Source organism: Bos grunniens, chromosome 10, assembly GCF_055505025.1.
Source record: "Bos grunniens cultivar Pamir isolate PY7600 chromosome 10, Bosgru_T2T1.0, whole genome shotgun sequence".
Lineage (NCBI taxonomy): Eukaryota > Metazoa > Chordata > Mammalia > Artiodactyla > Bovidae > Bos > Bos grunniens.
The window spans coordinates 80,109,078-80,130,114 of NC_141174.1; the positions used below are offsets into that span (position 1 = coordinate 80,109,078).

General features: G+C 46.6%; 1 gene segment (V, D, J or C); it reads left to right on the forward strand.

The window, feature by feature from the left end:
* LOC147365092 (T-cell receptor alpha chain constant-like) overlaps window positions 1–19,951 on the forward strand; it is a 63,235-nt gene extending 43,284 nt beyond the window's left edge. The window contains 4 exon segments of the C gene segment in view: window positions 14,849–15,121; window positions 17,140–17,184; window positions 18,621–18,728; window positions 19,386–19,951. Coding sequence covers window positions 14,849–15,121; window positions 17,140–17,184; window positions 18,621–18,727 — 425 coding nt within the window.
* The last annotated feature ends 1,086 nt before the right edge of the window (window positions 19,952–21,037 follow it).

Consider the following 21,037-nt stretch of genomic DNA (forward strand, 5'->3'; position numbering starts at 1 on the left):
AGAAAGAGGAAAAAAGATTAAAAGCAGGAAATTGCATGGCCGTAATCTAATAGAATTTTTCTACCTCCACTGCCATTGACTCTGAGACTCACCATAGGAGGCTATTCAAGGTCACTTTACCTATGCCCCAGGGCTTCCCTGGTGGCTCAGAGGTTAAAGCATCTGCCTCCAATGCGGAGACCTGGGTTCCATCCCTGGGTTGGGAAGATCCCCTGGAGAAGGCAATGGCACCCCACTCCAGTACTCTTGCCTGGAGAATCCCATGGACGGAGGAGCCTGGTGGGCTACAGTCCACGGGGTCGCAAAGTCGGACACAACTGAGCGACTTCACTTTCACTTTCACTTTACCTTATGCCCCAGCTCATTTCAGAGGCTATGTCCCTTTGCACTAAACATTATTCAAGAAGAGTCACTGAAGTGCAGAGAAAGGAACCCAGGGTTTCTAGTTTCAGTCTAGAGTTCTAGATTTGATTGCACCCCAATGACTGTGTCATTGCCCCTCTGTGTGCCTCAGACTCCTCCAGTGTGAGATGAGAGGGTTGAAGCACTCAAAATCTATGGTTCTAGGATCTTACTCCGATAGCACCCTAGAGTTTATATCACTACAATCCAAGGATATTGACTCTTATGGCTATTTAACAAATTCTCTAACACTAAAAAAAGCCTTATTGATTAATAATTTAACAACATAGAAATCATAACCACCATCTCAGTTTCTATGATGGGTAGATATCATGTTAGGCGCGTGACATATAGTATTGTGTATCTTCAAACAACTCTATGATCAAGGAACAATATTCCTATTTTACAGAAGAGAAAACTGAAATTCAGAGAAAGAAGTATTGCCCAAGATCCCAGGGTTAGTGAGTAGAAGGGTCTACATTCAAACCAGGATCTGCCTGCCTGATCTCAAAGACTTACTCTTTCCTACTACTTTATGTCACAGACCCTGTGCCGGTGCTTACTTAGAAATGAGAGAGGATGCCAATCAGAATTACTAAGGAAATATATGAAATTTATCTTTTCTATTCTTAGATACTGCCATGACTGAGAGATAGAGCCTTGAGCAATCTTGACTTGGGTGCTGCAAATCTAAAGGATTCTCTGCCCTTTTTAATGAGAAATAAGTAGTATGGGGGAGCTGCTGAGAGCATTTACCCCAGTGGAGACAGCAGAGAGAAGAGCTGGCAGCAGCCACTTCCTCAACACGGACTGTCCTTTCCTCTCAGTACCTGTTGTATTTTCCCCAGGCAGACGGCCCCCAGGGTAATCCATCTACAAGTGCCTCACTCATTTGTGAATTATAGAAATAGGCAATGGTGAGGGCACTTTGGGCACTGCTGGATCATAGAACTTTAGCTCTGAAAGGGAAATTTTTTTTTTCTATAAGGAAATTAAGATCCAGAGAAGTTCACTGAACTGTCCATTATCATAAATTCAGTGAGAACTAGGGCTGGGACTGAAACGTGGGGATCTTGGTCTCTGGGCCATATTCCATGACTACTGTTTGGTGAACTAACACTTCTGACAGGAAAGATGTATGAGATCATTCAAGAGCAGGAAAAAAACTGGGTTTTACTGAGAGACTATGAAAAAAAAAAAAAAAAGCTCCTTGCTTAAGAGTCTGTGCTTCTGCTTCAGGGGGCACGGGTCTGATCCCTGGTCGGGGAAGTTCCACTTGGCCAAAAAAGGAAAAAACAAAAAAGTGCTCCTTACTTTGAATACCTTCCCCAAAATAAGGCTCCCTGAGCCAAATCCCCAGCTGTGGCATAAAAACGGAAGAAGGAAGTGGCCCATTTTGTCACAGCACAAATCACTGTGGGATATACTGGAGGCTTCAAATTTGTTTTTGGGACAGGAACAAAGCTATTTATTGAAACAAGTAAGTTCCATGAAATAACCTGATTTTTATTATAGTTGAAAGATATGGATATCTGTTTTCATTGACTTTTTCCCCAGAGTTTTGTCCGCTATTTAAATAAGATAGGTTGGCAATGGTAAAGTTGCATTATATATATCCAAGAGCATTATTCATGTAGAAATATGTAGTGAACCTTAGTAAGTGTGGATGGACATAGCTACCCTACGTCCTGTCTAGAACTAAAACTCTGTAATTATATGAATGACTTTTTAAACCTGAATATTCACGTGTTTTTTAATATAATCTACTGTATACAGAGCAGGATTTTCTATTGAGTTGTGACTTATTTCTTGTCATCTTCCAATGTTCTTAGAAATGAAGGTTAAACAGTAAAATTATACACCTCTTCCCACTTTGATGACCACACACACTTAATAACTAACTTGTGTGTGATTGAGGAATCCCAGGCTATGGCCCAGCTACAGGGCTCCATGTATATAGACTTGGCCCAGTCATGGGGTGCCATTTTGTATAGAGTTATGTCAGAGTGTGAGCACAGGTTATCAGAAATTCGTATTTGGAACTGGCACCCAACTTTTGATCAACCCAAGTAAGTCAGATCTCTATAAATGTGTAACCTCACTTCGAATATTGGGTTTACATGTGTCTATGTAGCATTTGCTCTGGTCTAAACATAATATGATGATGATGACAATAATGATTGTCATCTCATTATTATTATTACCACTACTGTTTTGTTATTATTAATCATAACAATGCTGCTAACTTTGAATTTACTTTTCTGCCACGTTATTCATTTTACCCTTTAAGGAGAATCAGTGCGAAGGTAAAACAGGAGAAAAACATCTGTTTCCTTTGGAATCAAGTACTTGTTCATTCCATTGCCCCCTCTCTACTGAGGGTCCATATTAACCTCACAGTATTTTGGTTTCTATGCTGCCTCCCGATTACCTCTCTGAGAAATGTTTCCTTAGCTTTTCCCTGCCTAAGCACTTAGATTTTACAGCTCATATTTACCCAGAGTATATTTAGCTTTTAACCTCTCCCTAAACTGGCCTTCTTGTCCCAATAATTATGCACAGTAAAACTCAGTTCACCTCAGTAGGTGATGACTGAGTATCATCAACAAGCCAGGGGCCATATGTGATTTAAAAAGAAACAAACCAAGAAAAGAAGAAGTGTAAGATGTGGTTCTTGCTCTCGAGAACTTCCAGTCTTGTCAGAAAAACAATACACCCATCTATTAAAAGTCTATTAACAATTTATATGTGGGTGCGCCAAGCAGCATGCTGCATGCGGTCATGCACGGGACCTGGGGCCCTACTGGCTGGAAACAGGACAGTGGATAGTCCACATTCCCTGGCAGAGAGCAAGCAGGATTCCACCCCTGCATTTCTGGAAAAGGACCTAAGACTGTTATCTGCTGAGATGCTTGACTTTCTTGACAACCCTTGACAGAAAGCAGCCTGACTGAGGTGAGGATAGCAACAGTAGAAGCAGGAATGAGTCAGGCATTAGAAACCAGGAGTCTTGCTCAGCCCCAAGGAGGATGCGGTGACTCTGAGTCTCACCGAAGCATGTTTTTAGCGTGTGCCCCAGCATGGCTTAATGAAAATGTTCTTGCTCCCACTCTTTCTGGCAAAGTGAAACATTGCAAACATTTTCGCAAATGTCCCCAAGACGATGGTGCCTTCCTCTCAGGAGGGGCAGCTGAGGTGGGAAATGCCCGCTGCTGCCAGTACCTTCAGAAACATGCACACCCACCCGGCCAAGGTAGGAGACAAGTTTTTCACCAAGTGTTGTCAAGGCTCTGCTTCCCCCCTACCCTGTGCAGGAGAAGTAGCCAGAGGCTGTTTGTTGATGGCTGTGATGAGGAAAATGGAGGTGCTGGGTAGCAGTGGGGCTGAAGCTGCTACAGCCATTAGGGAATCTCTCTCCAGCTGTCAGATCACCCATCCCAGGAAAAAGGTTAGGGTCAGCCCTCCCAGGTTCCCAGCATTTAGAGCTCCTGGGAAGTATGTGTGTCCTCTATGAGAGGGTGGGCAAAGCCAGGACGTTTTTGTAATGCACTTACCCAGAGTGTGATTATGGGAACAGACTCACTTTTGGAAATGGGACTCGAGTGCTGGTCACACCAAGTAAGTGAGCTGGGATCCTTCTGGGCACATGACCCTCTCCCCCACCCATCGATGTTCCTACCCCATAGGTGCTGGACAACTTATGTTCATGGGAGTAGGAAGGGCATGTCCTCCACCGATGCCACACCTAACATTCTTAGAAGGTCACTTCTAAGAACCTTTGTGTCTAACCTTTATGTGCCCCTTGTTGCTTTCTCTCAGCATCTCCACTGACAATATAGTATGAAATCTCCTTTGCCTCCATCCTGGGAGCACTTGTGTTTGACGAAAGAGTAACAGAGTCAGACTCTGCTGTGGCCCCAGGCAAGCAGGCAGCGCTGGTGGTGCTGCTGCTACAAGGGAGCTGCTGCCTTGCTTCCCCACTGACAGGAGCATGTGCATTCTCCTGAGTAAAGGAAGTGTGGGGCTCTTCCAGTCCCATCACCGCCTCTAGGTTCAGGGGCCCTGGACAACTGTGGGAGATTCCTGCAATAGGAAAGTCATGTGAGATGGGTTTTAGCAAGGGCTTTCCTTGCTGTGTGTATCAAGACTAAACTATGGATTTATATTTGGAACAGGGACCAAGCTTGTTGTTCACCCACGTGAGTATTATAGAAACAGTCAAGGGATATTCTGTAGACAGAGGACACATGATGGAAGGATACTGCAATAATGAGGGAGTCTGTGATTGGTCTGCTCCGTCATTAGAGAGCCCATTGTTGCCTGGGAGTAACCTACCATTGTGTGAGGTCTAATGAAATGATTGAGGTTGTGCTGGACAAGGGTTTTGCATGGTGGGTGCAGAGGACAAATCCCTGAGGGTTGAGAAAAAAGGCTTCACTCTTGGTTAGGTTTCTGAAGCAGAACTATCTTCTTGGCAGCCAAGGGGTCCATCTTACCCCTCAATTCTGTGGCTGAGAATCTCTTACCATGTCATCTTGGATCCATGAGATATCTGTCCCAGGCAAGAGCATCCCAGTCAGGGTGCTGAGGCACCCGGCGATGGAACAGGGACAGGTCTCTTCTGGCTGCAAAAAGCCTCATCCCTCCCTTGGTGGAAATCATTGCTGGGAACCATTGGATTATTAGCTACTATTTACGGAATGTCTGACATGTGCCAGTGACTACATCCTCTCCTCCATAGAATTTCTCAATGCTCACACCCATCCTAATGCTAGGTAGCTAGTATTAGGCCCATTTTACAGATAAAGAAACAGAGGCTTGAGCCAAATAACTTGCCCAACCCAACATCATACAGCTAGGAATGACAAGCTAGAATTTAACTCTGATCTATTTGACTCCAGGGCCTTACTGTTAACCATGCCACCACACTGCTACCACTGTCCGTCCTGCATTCTGTGATGGAAGATCACAGACCTCAAAGGCTACTGGTCTGGTCCCTGGTTTGCCCAACCCAAGCCTTGTTGCCATGGCAACCATTGCAGCCTTGGTCCAGGACTCATCATTTCTGAAGAGATGAGTAGAGTCATTGAACCTGGTTGGCAGAACTCAGGTATGGCAGGGAGAGGAGTAGAAACCTAAGGGGACTAGTTATTGGGCATAAAATAACACCGAAAGAAATTTATCATCAAAACCTTGAAACAGGCTGTTTAAAAGCTCTGTTCCCAAGAGTGAAGGCTGTAAATATGGGGGAAGGAGGGGGTGAGGGCAGCCACCCTCAGAGAGCAGTATTTGTACTGCACTGTGGCAGGGTGTGAACACAGGCAGCAGAACACTCACTTTTGGGAGTGGAACAAGACTCCGAGTGCATCCAAGTAAGTGCCCAACCTTAGACTCCAGCCAAAAGCACAGAAAGTCCCTGTTCTGCTTTCTTGGATGTTGAGTCTGCACTTCCCGAACTAATTTCTCATGCTTCTTCATGAGGTTTGAATGTTTTGAAATTTGAATTCCCAGCTGCAAGCTCAACAGTGGTTTATTTTCTAAACGTAGTCATTGCCAGTGGGGCCTGGCCTTTTCATCATTATAGAGGTAGACTCTTTTGCTATTTCTAGATTCCTTTGAGACAAAAGACCTTTATTAGAAAAGAAATTATGACTGATTATGCCAAAAAATTTATTTTTGTTGCCATTTAATTTTCATGAAGGGTGATAAGTTAAATTTCCCAAAGACCATGGGCATGGGATACACTCTCACAAAGCTCCATGTCTAATCAAGAGATATGGGAAGGACTTAAGGCCTAAATAATGCAATAAAAATATTGAGTTTAGAAAATGGACCTATACAGAACTCAAAAGATAAATGAAACAGTCTTAATAAAAGAAGATAGCAGGATTGCATTTAAAATGAACTAAAATATTGAGAGGGCTTTCATTCAACAAATATTTAGCAAATAACTATTATTGGGTTGACCAAAAGGCTCATTCAATGCAGGAGACATAAGAGACATGAGTTCTATCCTGGGTTAGGAAGATCCCCTGGAGTAGAAAATGGCAACCTGCTCTAGTATTCTTGCCTGGAAAGTCCCATGGACAGAGGAGCCTGGCGGGCTACAGTCCATGGGGTCACAAAAGGGCTGGACACAACTGAGCAACTGAGCACACACAAAAGGCTCCTTCAGGTTTTTCCATAAAGATCTTACAGAAAAGCCTGAACAAACATTTTGGCCAAGCACCACAGAAGGAAGGAGGGAGGAAGGGAAGGATAGAAGGGAGAGAAGGAAGAAAGGAAAAGGCAGAGTCTCTGTCATCCAGTATCTCCCCATGGATAGACATCCGTACAAATAGACAGTTAAAGACAGTGTCACCACACTGCCGTGGAAGTACACACAAGCTGCGATGGAATCGCAGAAAGGAAGGCATCCTGACCTCCTATCCTAGCTGCTTGGTACTTTCATCCACCCTGCACTGCACTATTAGCTCTGTGAGGGTGAGACCCGCTCTCCTTCATCCTTTCACCGCCACACCCCAGCACCATTCCTGACACATAGGCATCACCAAACAAGTGACTGTTGAAAAACGCCTTTAGCTCGAGAGTTGGGGAAGACCTCAGTGCAGAGGCAGTAACTGCTTAGAACCTATTGGTTTAGATGGCAGCAAGTATTCCCCAACAGAGTTGCTAAATTTCAAAACCAAGAGATGACAGAATCCACCTGAACGTGCATGGGTGGGTGAGAGCCCATTTCTCGAGGGAAAACTTCCTCCGTACTTGTCCATTCATTTGTGCACTCACCGAAGTCTCCCCTGCCCTGGGTCAGATCAGGTTGCCTTTAGAAAGCCTGAAACCCCATCATATTTCTGAAGAACCAGAGTTCAGAGATATAAGAATTGCACCACCCTGCTAGGGAAGTTCACTTTCACTTTTCACTTTCATGCATTGGAGAAGGAAATGGCAACCCACTCCAGTGTTCTTGCCTGGAGAATCCCAGGAACAGGGGAGCCTGGTGGGCTGCCGTCTATGTGGTCGCACAGAGTCGGACACGACTGAAGCGACTTAGCAACAGCAGCAGCAGCAGCTAGGGAAGTAGCACAAGTGGAAAATCCTATGGTAGCAAAAAGGAAACTGGTCTAATGATAAATACTTGAAGTATATGTCTCTATTTGAGACACCACCCAGGACGGAAACTTTTCTCCATGAGGACCAGAATCTCCTTTGAAGCACATAGCTCTAAGGTCTGTAGGAAGGTGTGTGGAAAGAAAGCCAACAAATTCACATTTGGGCAAGGCTTTCAAGTTGCCATTGTTCCCAGCAGGTAAACCCTGCAAAGTACTGGGGTGATGTGGTCTTGCATGATGACTTCGTTCATATCTTCCCTCGAGCCATTCCTGACAGCAGCAAGAAAATTTGCTGCGTAGCTGACTACTGTTCAGCATTTGCCCGAATAGAATGAAGCTGTTTCATAATGATTAGAAAGAAATAATCAGCATCAATAAGACCCCTAATTGTGTCCGTAGGAGTTGGTAGGAGAACAAACAGACTCAGAACACAAAAGCTTAAGGATAAAATTAGGCTGAAATTTAGGATGAATTTTAAATTCTTTAAACTAGAAAAGGGACTTCCGGGGAATGAATATCTAAACCTGTACATGTTCCACAGAGGTTAATGGATGTTTTAAGAAACGAAACATTCTTGGATCAAATAAGTTTAAGAAGCTCTAAATTTCTTTATTGTAAGATCTCTCAGAGCCTTTAGACTGCTAATACGTGTTGTCAGGCTTCAGGACTGAAAAAAGAGTATACAGCATTTTCCAAACTTCTTTGAGCTTAGAATCTTTTTTGCAGAGAAATTTAGGACTAGAGTTCTGTGAAATTCTCACTGAAAAGGACTTGTCTAAACCACTCTCAAACTGGAGATTTTTTGTTGTTGTTGTTCCCATATGAACGTTAATCCTAACCTTAGAACTTTCCAGAGAACTAGATTCTTGGGCCCCATCTGCAACTCACTCCTGATTCTCACAACCTTCACAATTAAGCAGTCCTCCTTGTGCACTTCATGAGGCTATTCCTATGGCAATATTAGTCTGTGTCGGCCCTCAAGGAGTAATGGAACCACTTTCTGATAGGAGAGCTCTCACGGGCCTCCCTTCCATGATTAAGTTGTACTCAAGGTTTTCCATCTATTGCCAGTGCTGTGAATGTTCCCTCAAGATTCATTTCCCAATTAATCTCTGGTTTTTCTCCAGACTCTTTCCGTTTTCTTTCCTCACTTTCACTATGGAATCTAGAATGGGCATCCACCCTCCAGAAAGAGCCTGACCTGCTGAAGGCTGGCTGGGATAGAAAGGTGTATGAGGTTGTTACACAGAAAGCTCAGGAATTAGGACCCGGACTTCTCTCTTGTGCTAGAGAAAGGGGGATTTTGAAGGAACCTGTAAAACAGACATAGGAGTCATTGCTAACCCTGCCAGGCACTAGAGTTCTTATAAAGCATCCTCCTAGTGGGTGTCTTCTGGTGTCTACAATAAGCTGACCTTTGGAACCGGAACCAGGCTGACTGTACACTCACGTGAGTATGACGGTGTGAATGACCAAGGCAAAGTGACTGACCATTTGTCTGTAAGAAAACCGGCAACGATTTATGGCAAACTTGAGGATATGTGAAACACTCGTTTCCATTTCTACAAACTCTCTGGTAACTTGAAATGCTCCCATTTCTCACGTTAAAGTAGAAGTGCCAAGAGCCAGCTGGGTAAATGAAAACCTGAGCAGAACAATTTACGGAAACATAAAAAGAGTTGCAGATACTTGGTGCTTTCAAGTGAAACAGATCATATCAGCACCAGATAATCTGAGCATTCAGGAAATTAGCTAAATGCTCTTGGGGGAAAGAGATGAGTTAATGGCAAACACAAATTCTCTTTTATTGCAGCAGGTAGCTAAATTCCCTGGATGGACTAACGAGCTTAGTGTGGGCATAGCTGCTCACAGAATCTTCCTCTCTGAGATTGAGTAGAATTTTGAACTGCTCCCAGGGTAAAAATGACCCAGACCCCTATGTGAATGGCAAATATGACAAGGTATGGAGGCAGGATGGTGTAGGGTTCACAGCATAGCTTAGAAGGCTAGCAGACCTTGGGGGGAGTCTGGATTTGTCCTCTCCAGCTAATTAAGTCTTCACTTTCTCAACAGAAAAATAAAAATTACCACATCATAATATGAGATAATGCTCGGCATATAGCAAGTAATCAATAATTGACAGCTTTTCTAAATAATATTAATAATTATTATCATCATCATCATGAAGGCTTTGTTATTCTAAAGCTTCATTATTATAAAGGGAAAGAGGAACAATTTCCATGGGAAATAGGAAACATAAGAAAAAAAGCCAGGGTCCCTTCTCAGATGGTGCCCTCAGAGCCTGGTAGGTTCCAGCAGGTTAATGTCAGGACGGTTATTGCAAAGACCTTACCCTCAGTGGAGATTCGGCACCAATAAGTTAAAGTTTGGAGCAGGGACCAGACTGAATGTCCATCCAAGTAAGTAATGTGGGGCAAAGGTGGACATTGACAGCTAATTCTTCTTTGTCTGAGATGCCCAGTTGAGCCCAGGTGCTTTCTCCTGTCGAGTCCCAAAAGGTTCTTTCCACTCATCCCAGAACATCCTCTCATCCTGCACTCAATGCTCAGGAAACACCCTTGGGCCAGAACCTGAAAAATCATGAGTCAGATGATGGGCAAGGAGTCCTGGACCTTTCACGAGAGGATCCAAGACACTATTGTCCTGAGCAGGGTGGGTTGTCTACTAAATTCTGTGTTTATGGGAATCAGAACCCCCAATCCAGGGCACTATAGCAGGATGGGGCAGGAAGAAAAGGATAAGAGACAAAGATTCAACACAGAAGAGCAGAAGGTCTAACTCTAAAGAGTGTGATCCTCTGTCCCCTCTGAGAGACCAGTGTTTCTCAATGAAGTAGGAGCCAGGGCCAGTGAGTTTCTGTAATGGTGTCCCCAGCAGTGTGAATACAGGAGGAGCGATCGGTAAACTCACTTTTGGGAAAGGAACCCAAGTGTCCATAATATCTGGTGAGTCATTCCAGGCGGCACCATTTGCAACCTCATGAACTAGTATCACTAACCTTTTCCCTGGAGATCTTGGTATTACTATGGCAAGGCTAACTGTGAGTGTTATAACTGTCTTACAGAGGCCTCTGTGAATGGAAAAGGCAACCCTCTTGATCTTGAAAATCTGTGTCTCTCTAGGTCAATCACATTAAAATTTGACTTTAATCATTCAGCAGATAACTTTAAATGCCTTCTCTGTGGCCATCATTCTATAAAATGTGAGACTGAGTATGAATATCTAAGACAGATGCTTGAACTGTCTCCAAACAGTATAAAAACTAGTCAAAGAGACCAAGATATTGTAAATTTTGCAACCTGAAAACCATTTTTGTATCAACCAGCTGATGATGATAACAGGCACGGTAGAGATTCAGAGAAATGGGGTTCTGGCTGAAAAGTCGGGCTACATGGAAAAGGTTTTATGAAGTAGAAAGAATTGTTGAGGCTAAAGGATAAATTAAGATCTATTTGGGCAAAGCAAGGAGATGAGGGGACTTCCAGGCATAAGAAACACCAAGAAAGAGGGCATGATCTCAGGAATGAACAAGGCATGTGCATTTTGGCCAAGTAAACACTCTGATAATGAAGTTAGATGGAGAGAAAGCCAAAGATGCCTTCAGAGACAATGGAGAAAAGGAATGCTAGAGCCTTCAGGATAGTATAGACCATTAGGCCCAAGGCCAGCCACTGGGAAACAGGGAAACAATTCAGAAATGCAGACCAGAGGTGAAGGTGAGAGAGGCCAGTTCTTCCCATGGACAGTTCATGGCCTAGACCACCCCCCTTTGTTGCTCAGTGGGCTGTAAGAGCCCATCCGTCAGAGGAGGGGAAACCTAAGGCTTTCTGTAATGAAGACAGTGAGAGTGAGATGGAGGTGTTGGCTCCCAGATGCAGTTTGGCAAGGGAACCAGAGTCTCCATCACTCCAGGTATGTCTCTGAAGGTTCACTGCTTCCTGACGCTCACGAGGGCCTCAGTGGGACTCAAACTCAGTCAGTACTGCTCACTCACATTTAGGGTTCCTGGTGCCCAACTTCCAAACACAGATTTGGTGGTATGGGAGCTTTCCATCATTGCTGTGCCCTGGGGATCTTAGAACCTAGAGCCTTGGAACGTGTGCTTCTGTGGCTAATTCTGAATTAAAATGAATGATGAGGATCTAGAAATAGCTGGACTTCCACACTGAAAAGTTGATCCAGTCTTGCTAAGCCTACCTTCTGAGATGTCATCAGTGGTAGGAGGCGTTTATCTTACTAAAGTGGAACAGGATGTTTTTCTCCTGGGGCTCTGGCAGATGGACCCCTAAAGATCTCCAGATTAATAATGACTCATTCTTTGTTTTCAGACAAAAATGTTGCATTGAGGTACCTGGGGATAAAAGTAAAAGGGGCTTCATTTTTTAAGGACTTCTTCTTTAGTGTTTATTTTTATTGATTTGCTTGACTGAGCCGCGTCTTGGCTGTAGTACGCAATATCTTTAGCTGTACCACACTAACTCTCAGTTATGCCATGTGGGGTCTAGCTCCCTGATCAGGGATCAAACCTTGACTCCCAGCACTGGGAGCTCATTCTTAGCCATTGGACCACCACCTAAGTCCCTAAAAGAGGGCTTTTTTTTTTTTTTTTTTTTAAAGAGGGCTTTAAAAAGCCAAGTTTAGGGATCAATATCCAGGTTTTTTGACCCAAAATCTAATTAATAGGAATTTTCCAAATCTGACGGTCACTAGGCTGCTTATTTATCCCACAATTATTTCTTAAGCACCTAGCATATGGCAAAGACTAGGGACATAGCAGTGATCTAGGGACAGGTCCTAGTTATCACAGAGCTTATATTCCAGGGAGCCAGGATGAAGAGTTTTGTCCACCTGTACTCATACAGGGCATATAAAGGACTTGAGAGAGGAAATTCAAGCGCTCCAAATCGTGGCAACCACCAAATGCTGTGCCACGGAGTATGGGCATTATCCTATAGGCGATAGGAGTCTCTGGAGTATTTTGAACAGAAAGTGACTCGATCAGCTCCACATTATAGACAGCTCATTTGGATGATGAGCTCAAAGAAAAAACTGAAGTGGGGGGAGCAGGAGAGGGTGACTAAGAAGGAAACCAGGGGTAAGGAAGCTGGGCAGAGAAACAACAGCAAAAATGCACATGGGGAAAGCCCAAGGGTATCAACTAGTAAAAACAAGAATTGAGAGAGGCTAAAAATCACCCCAATTCTCTGACTTCACTAACTGCTCTTTCATTTTGATTTCTCACTAGCAAAGTTGAGCAACAGTAAGCCTGCCCTGGTATCACCCTGCACGGATCTCAGTTGGCTTTAAGTCTCACTCTCAGCCCCCTCAGCCTTTCCTTGCGGTCCGTGGCATTGCATCCTCCAGACCAATGCCGTCCAATAGAACTTTCTGTGACAATGGAAATACTCTGTCAACCTGCACTGTCCTACACCGTAGGCATCAGCCACATGTGGCTACTGGGGTCTCAACATGAAGGTTTAATTGCTAACTGAATTTTTAATTTTACTTGATGTTTGTTGTTGTTCAGTCGTATCCGACTCTTTGTGACCCCATGGACTGCAGCACACCAGGCTTCCCTGTCCTTCTCTATCTCCCGGAGTTTGCTTGATGTTGGTTAGTGTAGCTAAAGACTATCACACTGGACAGCATGGTCTAGACCCTCTCCAGACTGACAGCCACTGGCTCTAGGATCTAAGCGAGAGTTTAACCAGGTCTCAAAGTCAGGTGTCTGGCCCCCATAACAAACCCCTTTCTCCCTCTGAGGTCAAACTGTGTCTGGTGGCACTTTAACCTCAGCTTTCTTGTGGCCACATTCTCTCAGCACTTCCACACCCTTCCACATCACCCTCTCTGGTCCCACCCATGACTCCTGCTAACGACTGACACATCCACTGGGGTGTGGTATTAGCTAATGGCTTCCCGACTCTCCCCTCCCAGCAAAAGAATTCTGCCATAAATCCTTAACCCACAGTGATGTCGTCCTCTCAGGCACATGGAGATTGGAGGGGAGCAGGCAGAATCCTTTGAAGCCAGAGCTTTGGGTGTGGCTCACAGGTGACCATGGACAACCCTACCCATAGGCAGCTCTGCCTTGATTGAGCATCCCAAGGCCAAGCTAAGGGCTGATTCCCCTAGTTTCCATCCAGCTGGATATCTGCATTGCCAAGGCCACCCTGACTGGCTCAGCACACGGGGTGCGTCCTACATCACTGGTCTGCAAGACTTTGCCTGTGTGGTGAGAAAGCTAGGGGAGCAGAGAACCACGGGCCCCGGAAGCTGCCATCCCAGCTCTGCTGTAAACTTGTTGGGTGGCCCCAACGTGTTAATCCTCCTAGTAAACCTCTGCTTCCTCCCTGAAACGCAGGAGGTCTGAAAGAATAAACACTGGGGGTTGCTTTAAAAACACAGAATCCCATGAAAATACTGAGGAGTCTTCTCAGCACTAAAGAAAAGCCTCCCGAAGCTCCTGCTTTCCTGGGGCGGAAGAATAGAAACTGTGTGTTACTGGGTAGCGCAGTTATCATGGCAATCTACTGGCAGTATCAAGAGCTGCAATTACTAAAATTATTTCAGTTTATTAAATATAACTTTATATGGAGAAACTCTCATAGCTTCTCAGAAGAGCCTGGTCAGGAAAAAAGATGAGGCAATATCCCCACTTGACAGATGAAATTCCTGAGACTCAAGGAGCTGGTATGAATTGCTCAAAGCCTTGTAGCTAGTAAATGGGAGAGCCAGGGCTTAGACACAAGGGTTCTGATTTAGAGCCTAAAGCTTTTATTAGTGAGAGAAATCTCCTGGTGATGTGGCCCATCTTCCAAGTTCATGCCAGCCTATTACAAACATCACACTCCTGTCAACACCAGCCCAAGACGGGGAGACCACCCTAGACTCTAAGACATGTGGCTTGCTTTGCTGGGTCTCTTTTCTGTGCTTGCTTTGTCCTGCCAGAACTATGTTGTTGCTTCCTAGGCCTTCTGAGCTTTTGCAAAAGTTCCTATTAAGTAGAAAAATGGGCAGCATCCTTAAGTAGCCCTGAATTGCTAGTTTCCTTGAATGGTAGGCAGGGCCTGGCAGAGTGTGTTCACTGAGAGCCTGGTCTCTTGGCCAGGACCTGTAGTTTGTGCCTGTCCCTGAGTCCTGTCCGTTGTGAGCAGAAGGTTTCTAGAATGTTCTTTCCCACCTCAAACCTGAGAATGTGACTTGCCAGCCCCATATAGCCCTATTCTTGCCCATCACTGGCATCTGGACTCAGGCCTTGGTTGGAGGGAGGAGGAAAACAACCATCTCCTAACCTGGGTCCTTTTGGTCCACAGAAGTCAAGGACCCCAACCCCACTGTGTACCAGCTGAGAAGCCCCCAATCCAGTGACACTTCTGTCTGCCTATTCACCGATTTTGATTCAAATCAAGTCAACATGGAACAAATCATGGGGTCCGAGGGGAGCACGGTGCACAAAACAAACAGCACCGTGCTCAACATGGAGATCCTGGGATCCAAGAGCAACGGGATAGTGACTTGGGGAAACACCAGCGATGCTGGATGCACAGACACCTTCAACGAGACCATTCCCTTCGCCTCCAGCTTGGGTGAGTGCAGCCTGGGTTCTGCTCTAAGTTGTCTCCTCCATCCAGAGGCTCATTTGTGCCCAGGGCTCAGGTTTGTGACATCTAAAAGCTGCTCTGATTGGTGGTCTCAACCTCATCAACTGTCAGCAAAGACCCCTCCCTTCTCATTCCTGAGCATCAGTGAGCCCCATCCAGGCAGGTCACAGAACGTCCTCGACAAATAGCAGAGGGGGAAGAGGCCTGAGAGCGCGAGGGCCCTGAAGCTCACCCTCTCTGAGTCCCCACCCCCTGCCTCTGCTCAGCCCCTCACTGCTCCTCCAGGCTCCGGTGTGCTTCTCCCAGATCCCTCCTTTTACTCCTCCCTCTTGGCCAAAGGACTTTCCCAGCTCCTAACCTCATTCATTCATTCACTCAGCAGTTGCTGATTGTGCCTGTATAATATGCCCGGTGCTGCCATGGAGGAAGAAATGCATACGATGAGGGGTCTGCTCTGAGCAAGCCCCATTCCAGTTGGGGGAGACCAACCATCAACAAGCAGAAATCTAAAGAACTCCAGATTATCACACTTGCTTTAACTTGGAGTTGGGGAAATAGCCACCCTACGGACAAAAGTCAGAGAAGGGCCCTCTGGGGAAATGCTATCTGAGCTGAGATTTCAAGGCTAAGGAGGTACCAACCATAAGAAGAGAAAGGACCTTACAGAGTCAGGAGCACAGTGAGAAAGGCAAAGGGCAGGAGAAGATGAGATGGAAGAGATAGGCCGGAGCCAGATCACAGAGCCTTGCCCGTCATGAGCGGGAGACACTGTTTGGTACAGTGAGGAGATATTGGTTGCCTATAAGCAGGCGAATGACACCCAATTTACTTTATAAAAAAAAAATCATTCTGGGGACTTCCCCAGTGGCTCAGTGGTAAAGGATCTGCCTGCACTGCCGATGAACCCACTGGCAGGCAGATCCCTGTTCAGGAAGTCCCACATGCCATGGAGCAACTAAGCCCCGTGTGCCACAAATACTGAGCCTGTGCTCTAGAGCCCAGGAGCCAAAACTACTGAGCCCATGTGTTGCAACTATTAAAGCCTGTGCACCCTACAGCCCGTGCTCCTCAACAAGAAGCCACCACAGTGAGAAGCTTTGACACCAAAACTAGAGAGTAGCTCCCGCTCGCTGCAACTAGAGAAAGACTGAGCAGCAAGGAACGTCTGGCACAGCCAAAATAAATAAATAATTTTTTTTTTAACCACCCTGACTAGAGTGGAAAATGGATTGTAGGAGCCGAGAGTGCAAACGGAAAAGAAGCTCCTGCAGCAGAGAGATGATGGGGGCCAGGATGGGGTTGTGGCAGGGGAGTTATTCATTTGATATTTTGTTTTTTATTTCTTTAACTAAGGCACTGGGCCTTAGTTAGGACATTTGAACTCTTGTGGGATCTAGTTCCCCAACCAGGGATAGAACCCAGGCCCCCTGCATTGGGAGCACAGAGTCTTGGTCACTGGACCATCAGGGAAGTCCCTGTGGCAGGGGAGTTAAAAGCTCAACACTATTTGGGATTCAAAGCTAGAACCATGCAGGACTGAAAAGGAAAAGAGGGAATTGAGGAATGTGGCTGGATTTTCTTTCTGAGCAGCTGGGTCAATGATAATGCCATGTACTGAGTCAGAAAAAACAAGCAAACAGATTTGGGGTTCAGGGGTCAAAACCCTGTGGGACAGATGAAACACCTGTACCCCTTATGGCACTTCTCACTGTGTCTGCCTTACTTCCTCTATGAGACTCCAGATTGGAACTCACCCAAGGGTGGGCTCTGATGGCTCCTTGTGTCATGTAACATGCGCTTAGCACAACCAGTATTAAGTAAATGAAATGGTGCCTAGAAGCCAGGGTGCTGGTCTTTCGAGGGTCAGTGGTGGCCTCAACAGGTGGTCCCATGTGGGACAAATTCCTTCCAGATCTCTCCACAAGGAGGCATGGAAAGGCTTCTGGGGTGGGAAGTCAGAATGCTCAGGACTCTAAGAAAAATGTCTTTATTTCTCTTTTTAGAAATCCCCTGTAATGCCAAGCTGGTAGAGAAAAGCTTTGAAACAGGTAAGGAAGGGGCCCATCCTGGCTTCACACAGGTCTGGGGAAACGACGAACCCACAATCACCCAGACGGAATAGAGGCAGTGTGAAGGAACATGTGGATCTAGGAATGAAGTTCTAAGGAAAAGAATAGCAGTTCAAGCCCCGTTCAAAGCTGCCTGGGGACATTCTTGAATCCCTAGATTCCTCTCACCATCTCTAATTTTCTTTTCCACTCTAAGAACTTCGAGGATAAGTCTAGTTTTGCTAGCCCAATGACTCATTCCCAGGCCTCTGTATTCCTTTCAGTGGCTCCACTGTCCACAGAGATCAAGAGAGCTTCTGGGTGGCCCAGCTGGGAAATCTCAGACCAGTTCACATAAAGCCCTAGACTAACCAGGTCTTCCCAAGGATGCTCTCCCTCCATAGCCTGGGGGTTTTGCCTTCTTTCAAGAAGAGCAGCAAAACTCACGTGGGCAGTGACCTTGGCTCTCAAAGATCTCCACCATTCCTCACCACCTACTCTGGGCCCACGTTCATTTCCATTTGAGTCATTTGTACTGAGTCATCCCTCTTGGGCTTCCCTTGTGGCTCAGTTGGTAAAGAATCCACCTGCAATGCAGGAGACCTGGGTTCGATCCCTGGGTCGGGAAGATCCACTGAAGAAGGAATAGGCTACCCCCTCCAGTATTCTTGGGCTTCCCTTGTGGCTCAGCCGGTAAAGAATCCACCTGTAATGTGGGAGACTTGGGTTCAATCCCTGGGTTGAGAAGATCCCCTGGAGAAGGAAAAGGTAACCCACTCCAGCATTCTGGCCTGGAGAATTCCCTGGACTGCATAGTCCATGGGGTCGCAAAGAGTCGGACACGACTGAGCGACTTTCACTTTCACTTTCATCCCTCTTGTGGTTCCACCACTAGATTCTCACTAAGGGGCACTGACCCAGGGTGTTGCGTGTGCCAAGTTCTGAGCATTCACCATCCCCATCCACTGAGAGGCTCAGCCCTAAATCAGAGAGTAAGCGCTGTTAGTGTTTCCCTTTGGAAATGAAATGCTGTTGACACTGGTGCGTGCGTGCTCAGTCACTAAGTGGTGTCCGACTCTTTGCAACCCCATGGACTGCAGCCCACCAGGCTCTTCTGTCCATGGAATTTTCCAGGCAAGAATACCGGAATGGGTTGCCATTTCTTACTCTAGGAGATCTTCCCAACCCAGGAATCAAACCCGCATCTCTTGCGTCCCCTGCATTGGCAGACAGAATCTTTACCACTGTGCCCCCTGGGAAGCCCATGTTGACCCTAGAGGGATGTACAGATATGTTTATGAGGGGATGGTGCACCAAAGCTCAAAGGGAGAGGCAGATCCAGGCACTGAAGCTCACCATACTCCCCACCCTGCTTTCGGTGTCACAGGGGCTGTGCAGACCTGTGCCATGACTGCTGTTGCTCCTTGTTTTTGCAGATATAAACCTAAACTCCCAAAACCTGTCAGTGATAGTGTTCCGCATCCTCCTCCTGAAGGTGGTCGGGTTTAATCTGCTCATGACGCTGCGGCTCTGGTCCAGTTGAGGTGAGCTGACATCTCAGCCAGACGGTGGGGCCCTGGGGGCGGGTCCCCAAGCTCTGAAAAGGAACTTCCCCCAGGCTCTTGCTTTTAGGGCCTAAGTCTGGACCCACCAGACTCCTCTTTTCCTGTTCATGATTCCTCTTGTTAATAGCAATGGCCCCAGATACTTAAGAAACACAATACACTCCTCAGGTGACATTGGTCACTTCCTTTAAGCCACGTCTCACCTAAAAAGTATGAGGAACAGTTGCTGTTATCCTCATTTTGGGAATAAAGAAACTGAGGCCAAGGAACATCAAGGCCACACAGCTAATGAGTGGAACTTAGGAGACACTTAGGGCCCAGACTCACTCATACCTATGCCTTCCATTGTACCCCATTCATTGCAAATTTTATGGGGCCCCCCATTCCTTTCCTCAGGTCCTCTAACCCCAATGTGGTGAGGCAGTATTGTATTTGTTATCCACCCTAAATCTGACTAGAATCTCCAGACCCTTTCCCCCAGTGTCCCAGGTCATCCCACTGACAAGACCATCTCATCAAAAAGAACTCTGGGTCCATTTGCCCCTAGAACTCTACAAACAGAAGCATCCTCATCACATCCCTGACTGTCCTGAATCTCATCACTATGCAGCCTGACCCTGTTCTTCCTCATCCCAGGTCACCGACAACCTGAGAGCCCCGTGCTTCCTCGCCCCTTGCTCCTCGTCGCCCTTCCTCTCCCTCTTCAAGCAGAGAGGCGCACTCTCTGCCCCCATGGATGAGAAGGCTCCCTCCTCCTCTCTGGCCTGGCTGGCCATAACACCAACTGGATCCTCCAGATACTGGTGATCAAGATGCTGACAAGCTGCCCAGCACGGCTGCCACCCACTCTCTTCCTCACTGCTGCTTGTCACTGCCTGGCATTCTTGGCAAAGTCGGGGGGCTGCTGCAGCCTCTCCTGGCTGTGGGGACACTCCCTCCCCACCCCCACCCCCCAGAGACTGCCTCTGATGTCCCACTGGATGGTGGATCCCCAGTGGGTTCTCCTGGGCTCTAGCTCCTGGAGAATGTTGTGTGTTGTTTATATTTTTTTACATAGTGTTCATAAAAAAATATATATCACCCTTTTCCCCAACATGTGGGGAAAAATTATCTTTTCACGATCTAGGCCCTGCTCTGCTGTGTATCCGAGCCACATTGTATATTCTGCTGCCACGGCTTCAATAAAAGCGATTTGGAAGAGACTGTGCTTCTGTTTGACTGAGTTTGGTCCAGGTCATTTTCAGCTTGCTGTGGATCACTAGCTGGGCAGAAAGAAACCAAGCCATCTATCCATGAGGACTTTCGGCGGGCCTAACTCAACAAGCTGCTTAAGTCCACCTTTTCCTGGAAAAACCTCCAAAAAATTCCACTGAGAAGGCTGTGCTGGGGGCCAGGAAAACCCGCTTAAAAGCCTGGACCCCTGCTCTGCCACTGGGCAGCTCATAGCAGGAGGCCCATGGACATGGGTGGTAGTGACCGGTAGCTGAAATCTGGCAGACAGGGGCCACACAGCAAGTGTCCCCAAAAGGCCACCCACTGTCTCTTGTCCTGAAGAAACATTTCCTTTGCCTTTCCTTTCAGACTGGATTCCCACTGAAACTGTGCATTGCTCTACAAGCTCATGGCTGGGGACCACCTACCACTCCACTGCCTGGATGCCCACCAGAGGCTCAGCCCCTTGGAGTATCAGTCTAGGAGTGGGGAAAAGGGGGAGAAGAGGGTGACCCTAGCCAGACTTTCTGCTCCCACAACCCTGAATGTGAGAACAAGGAAAGCAGAGATGAGCTCTCTCCTCTCAAGCCCAGGGAGTTGGCCAAGGAGAGTAGGCGTCTCAAGCCCTCACCTAGAAGACAGGAGACGGGGTCCCCTTGGATTCTCCTGAGCCTCCTGCTGTCTTAGCACCTTTCCTGGGGTGCTTAGGAAAGGGGGGCACCCCCCAGACACCACTCAGCCATCCACCTCACAATTACCACTCTCAAGACTGGAGCCCAGTGCTTACCAATTCCTGGTGTAGGAGTGGGAGGGGGTTCTAGCCCCAAATACATCTACAGTTCACCTTTGTGTCTCTGACCACACAGCCAGAAACAAGCAAATCCTTCCGGCTACAATTCAGGTCTGTGGCTTTTTACAAGGATGGAGCCACCAGCTCAATAGGTAACATCAGCGTGTCCCTCCCGTCCGCGAGTTCCAGGATCACCACCTGTAAAACCTATGCCACTTAGGACTGGAGGCTGCCTCCAGCTCCCCTCATCTCTGATTCTATGGCTTCTATAGAGGTTAAGAACCAT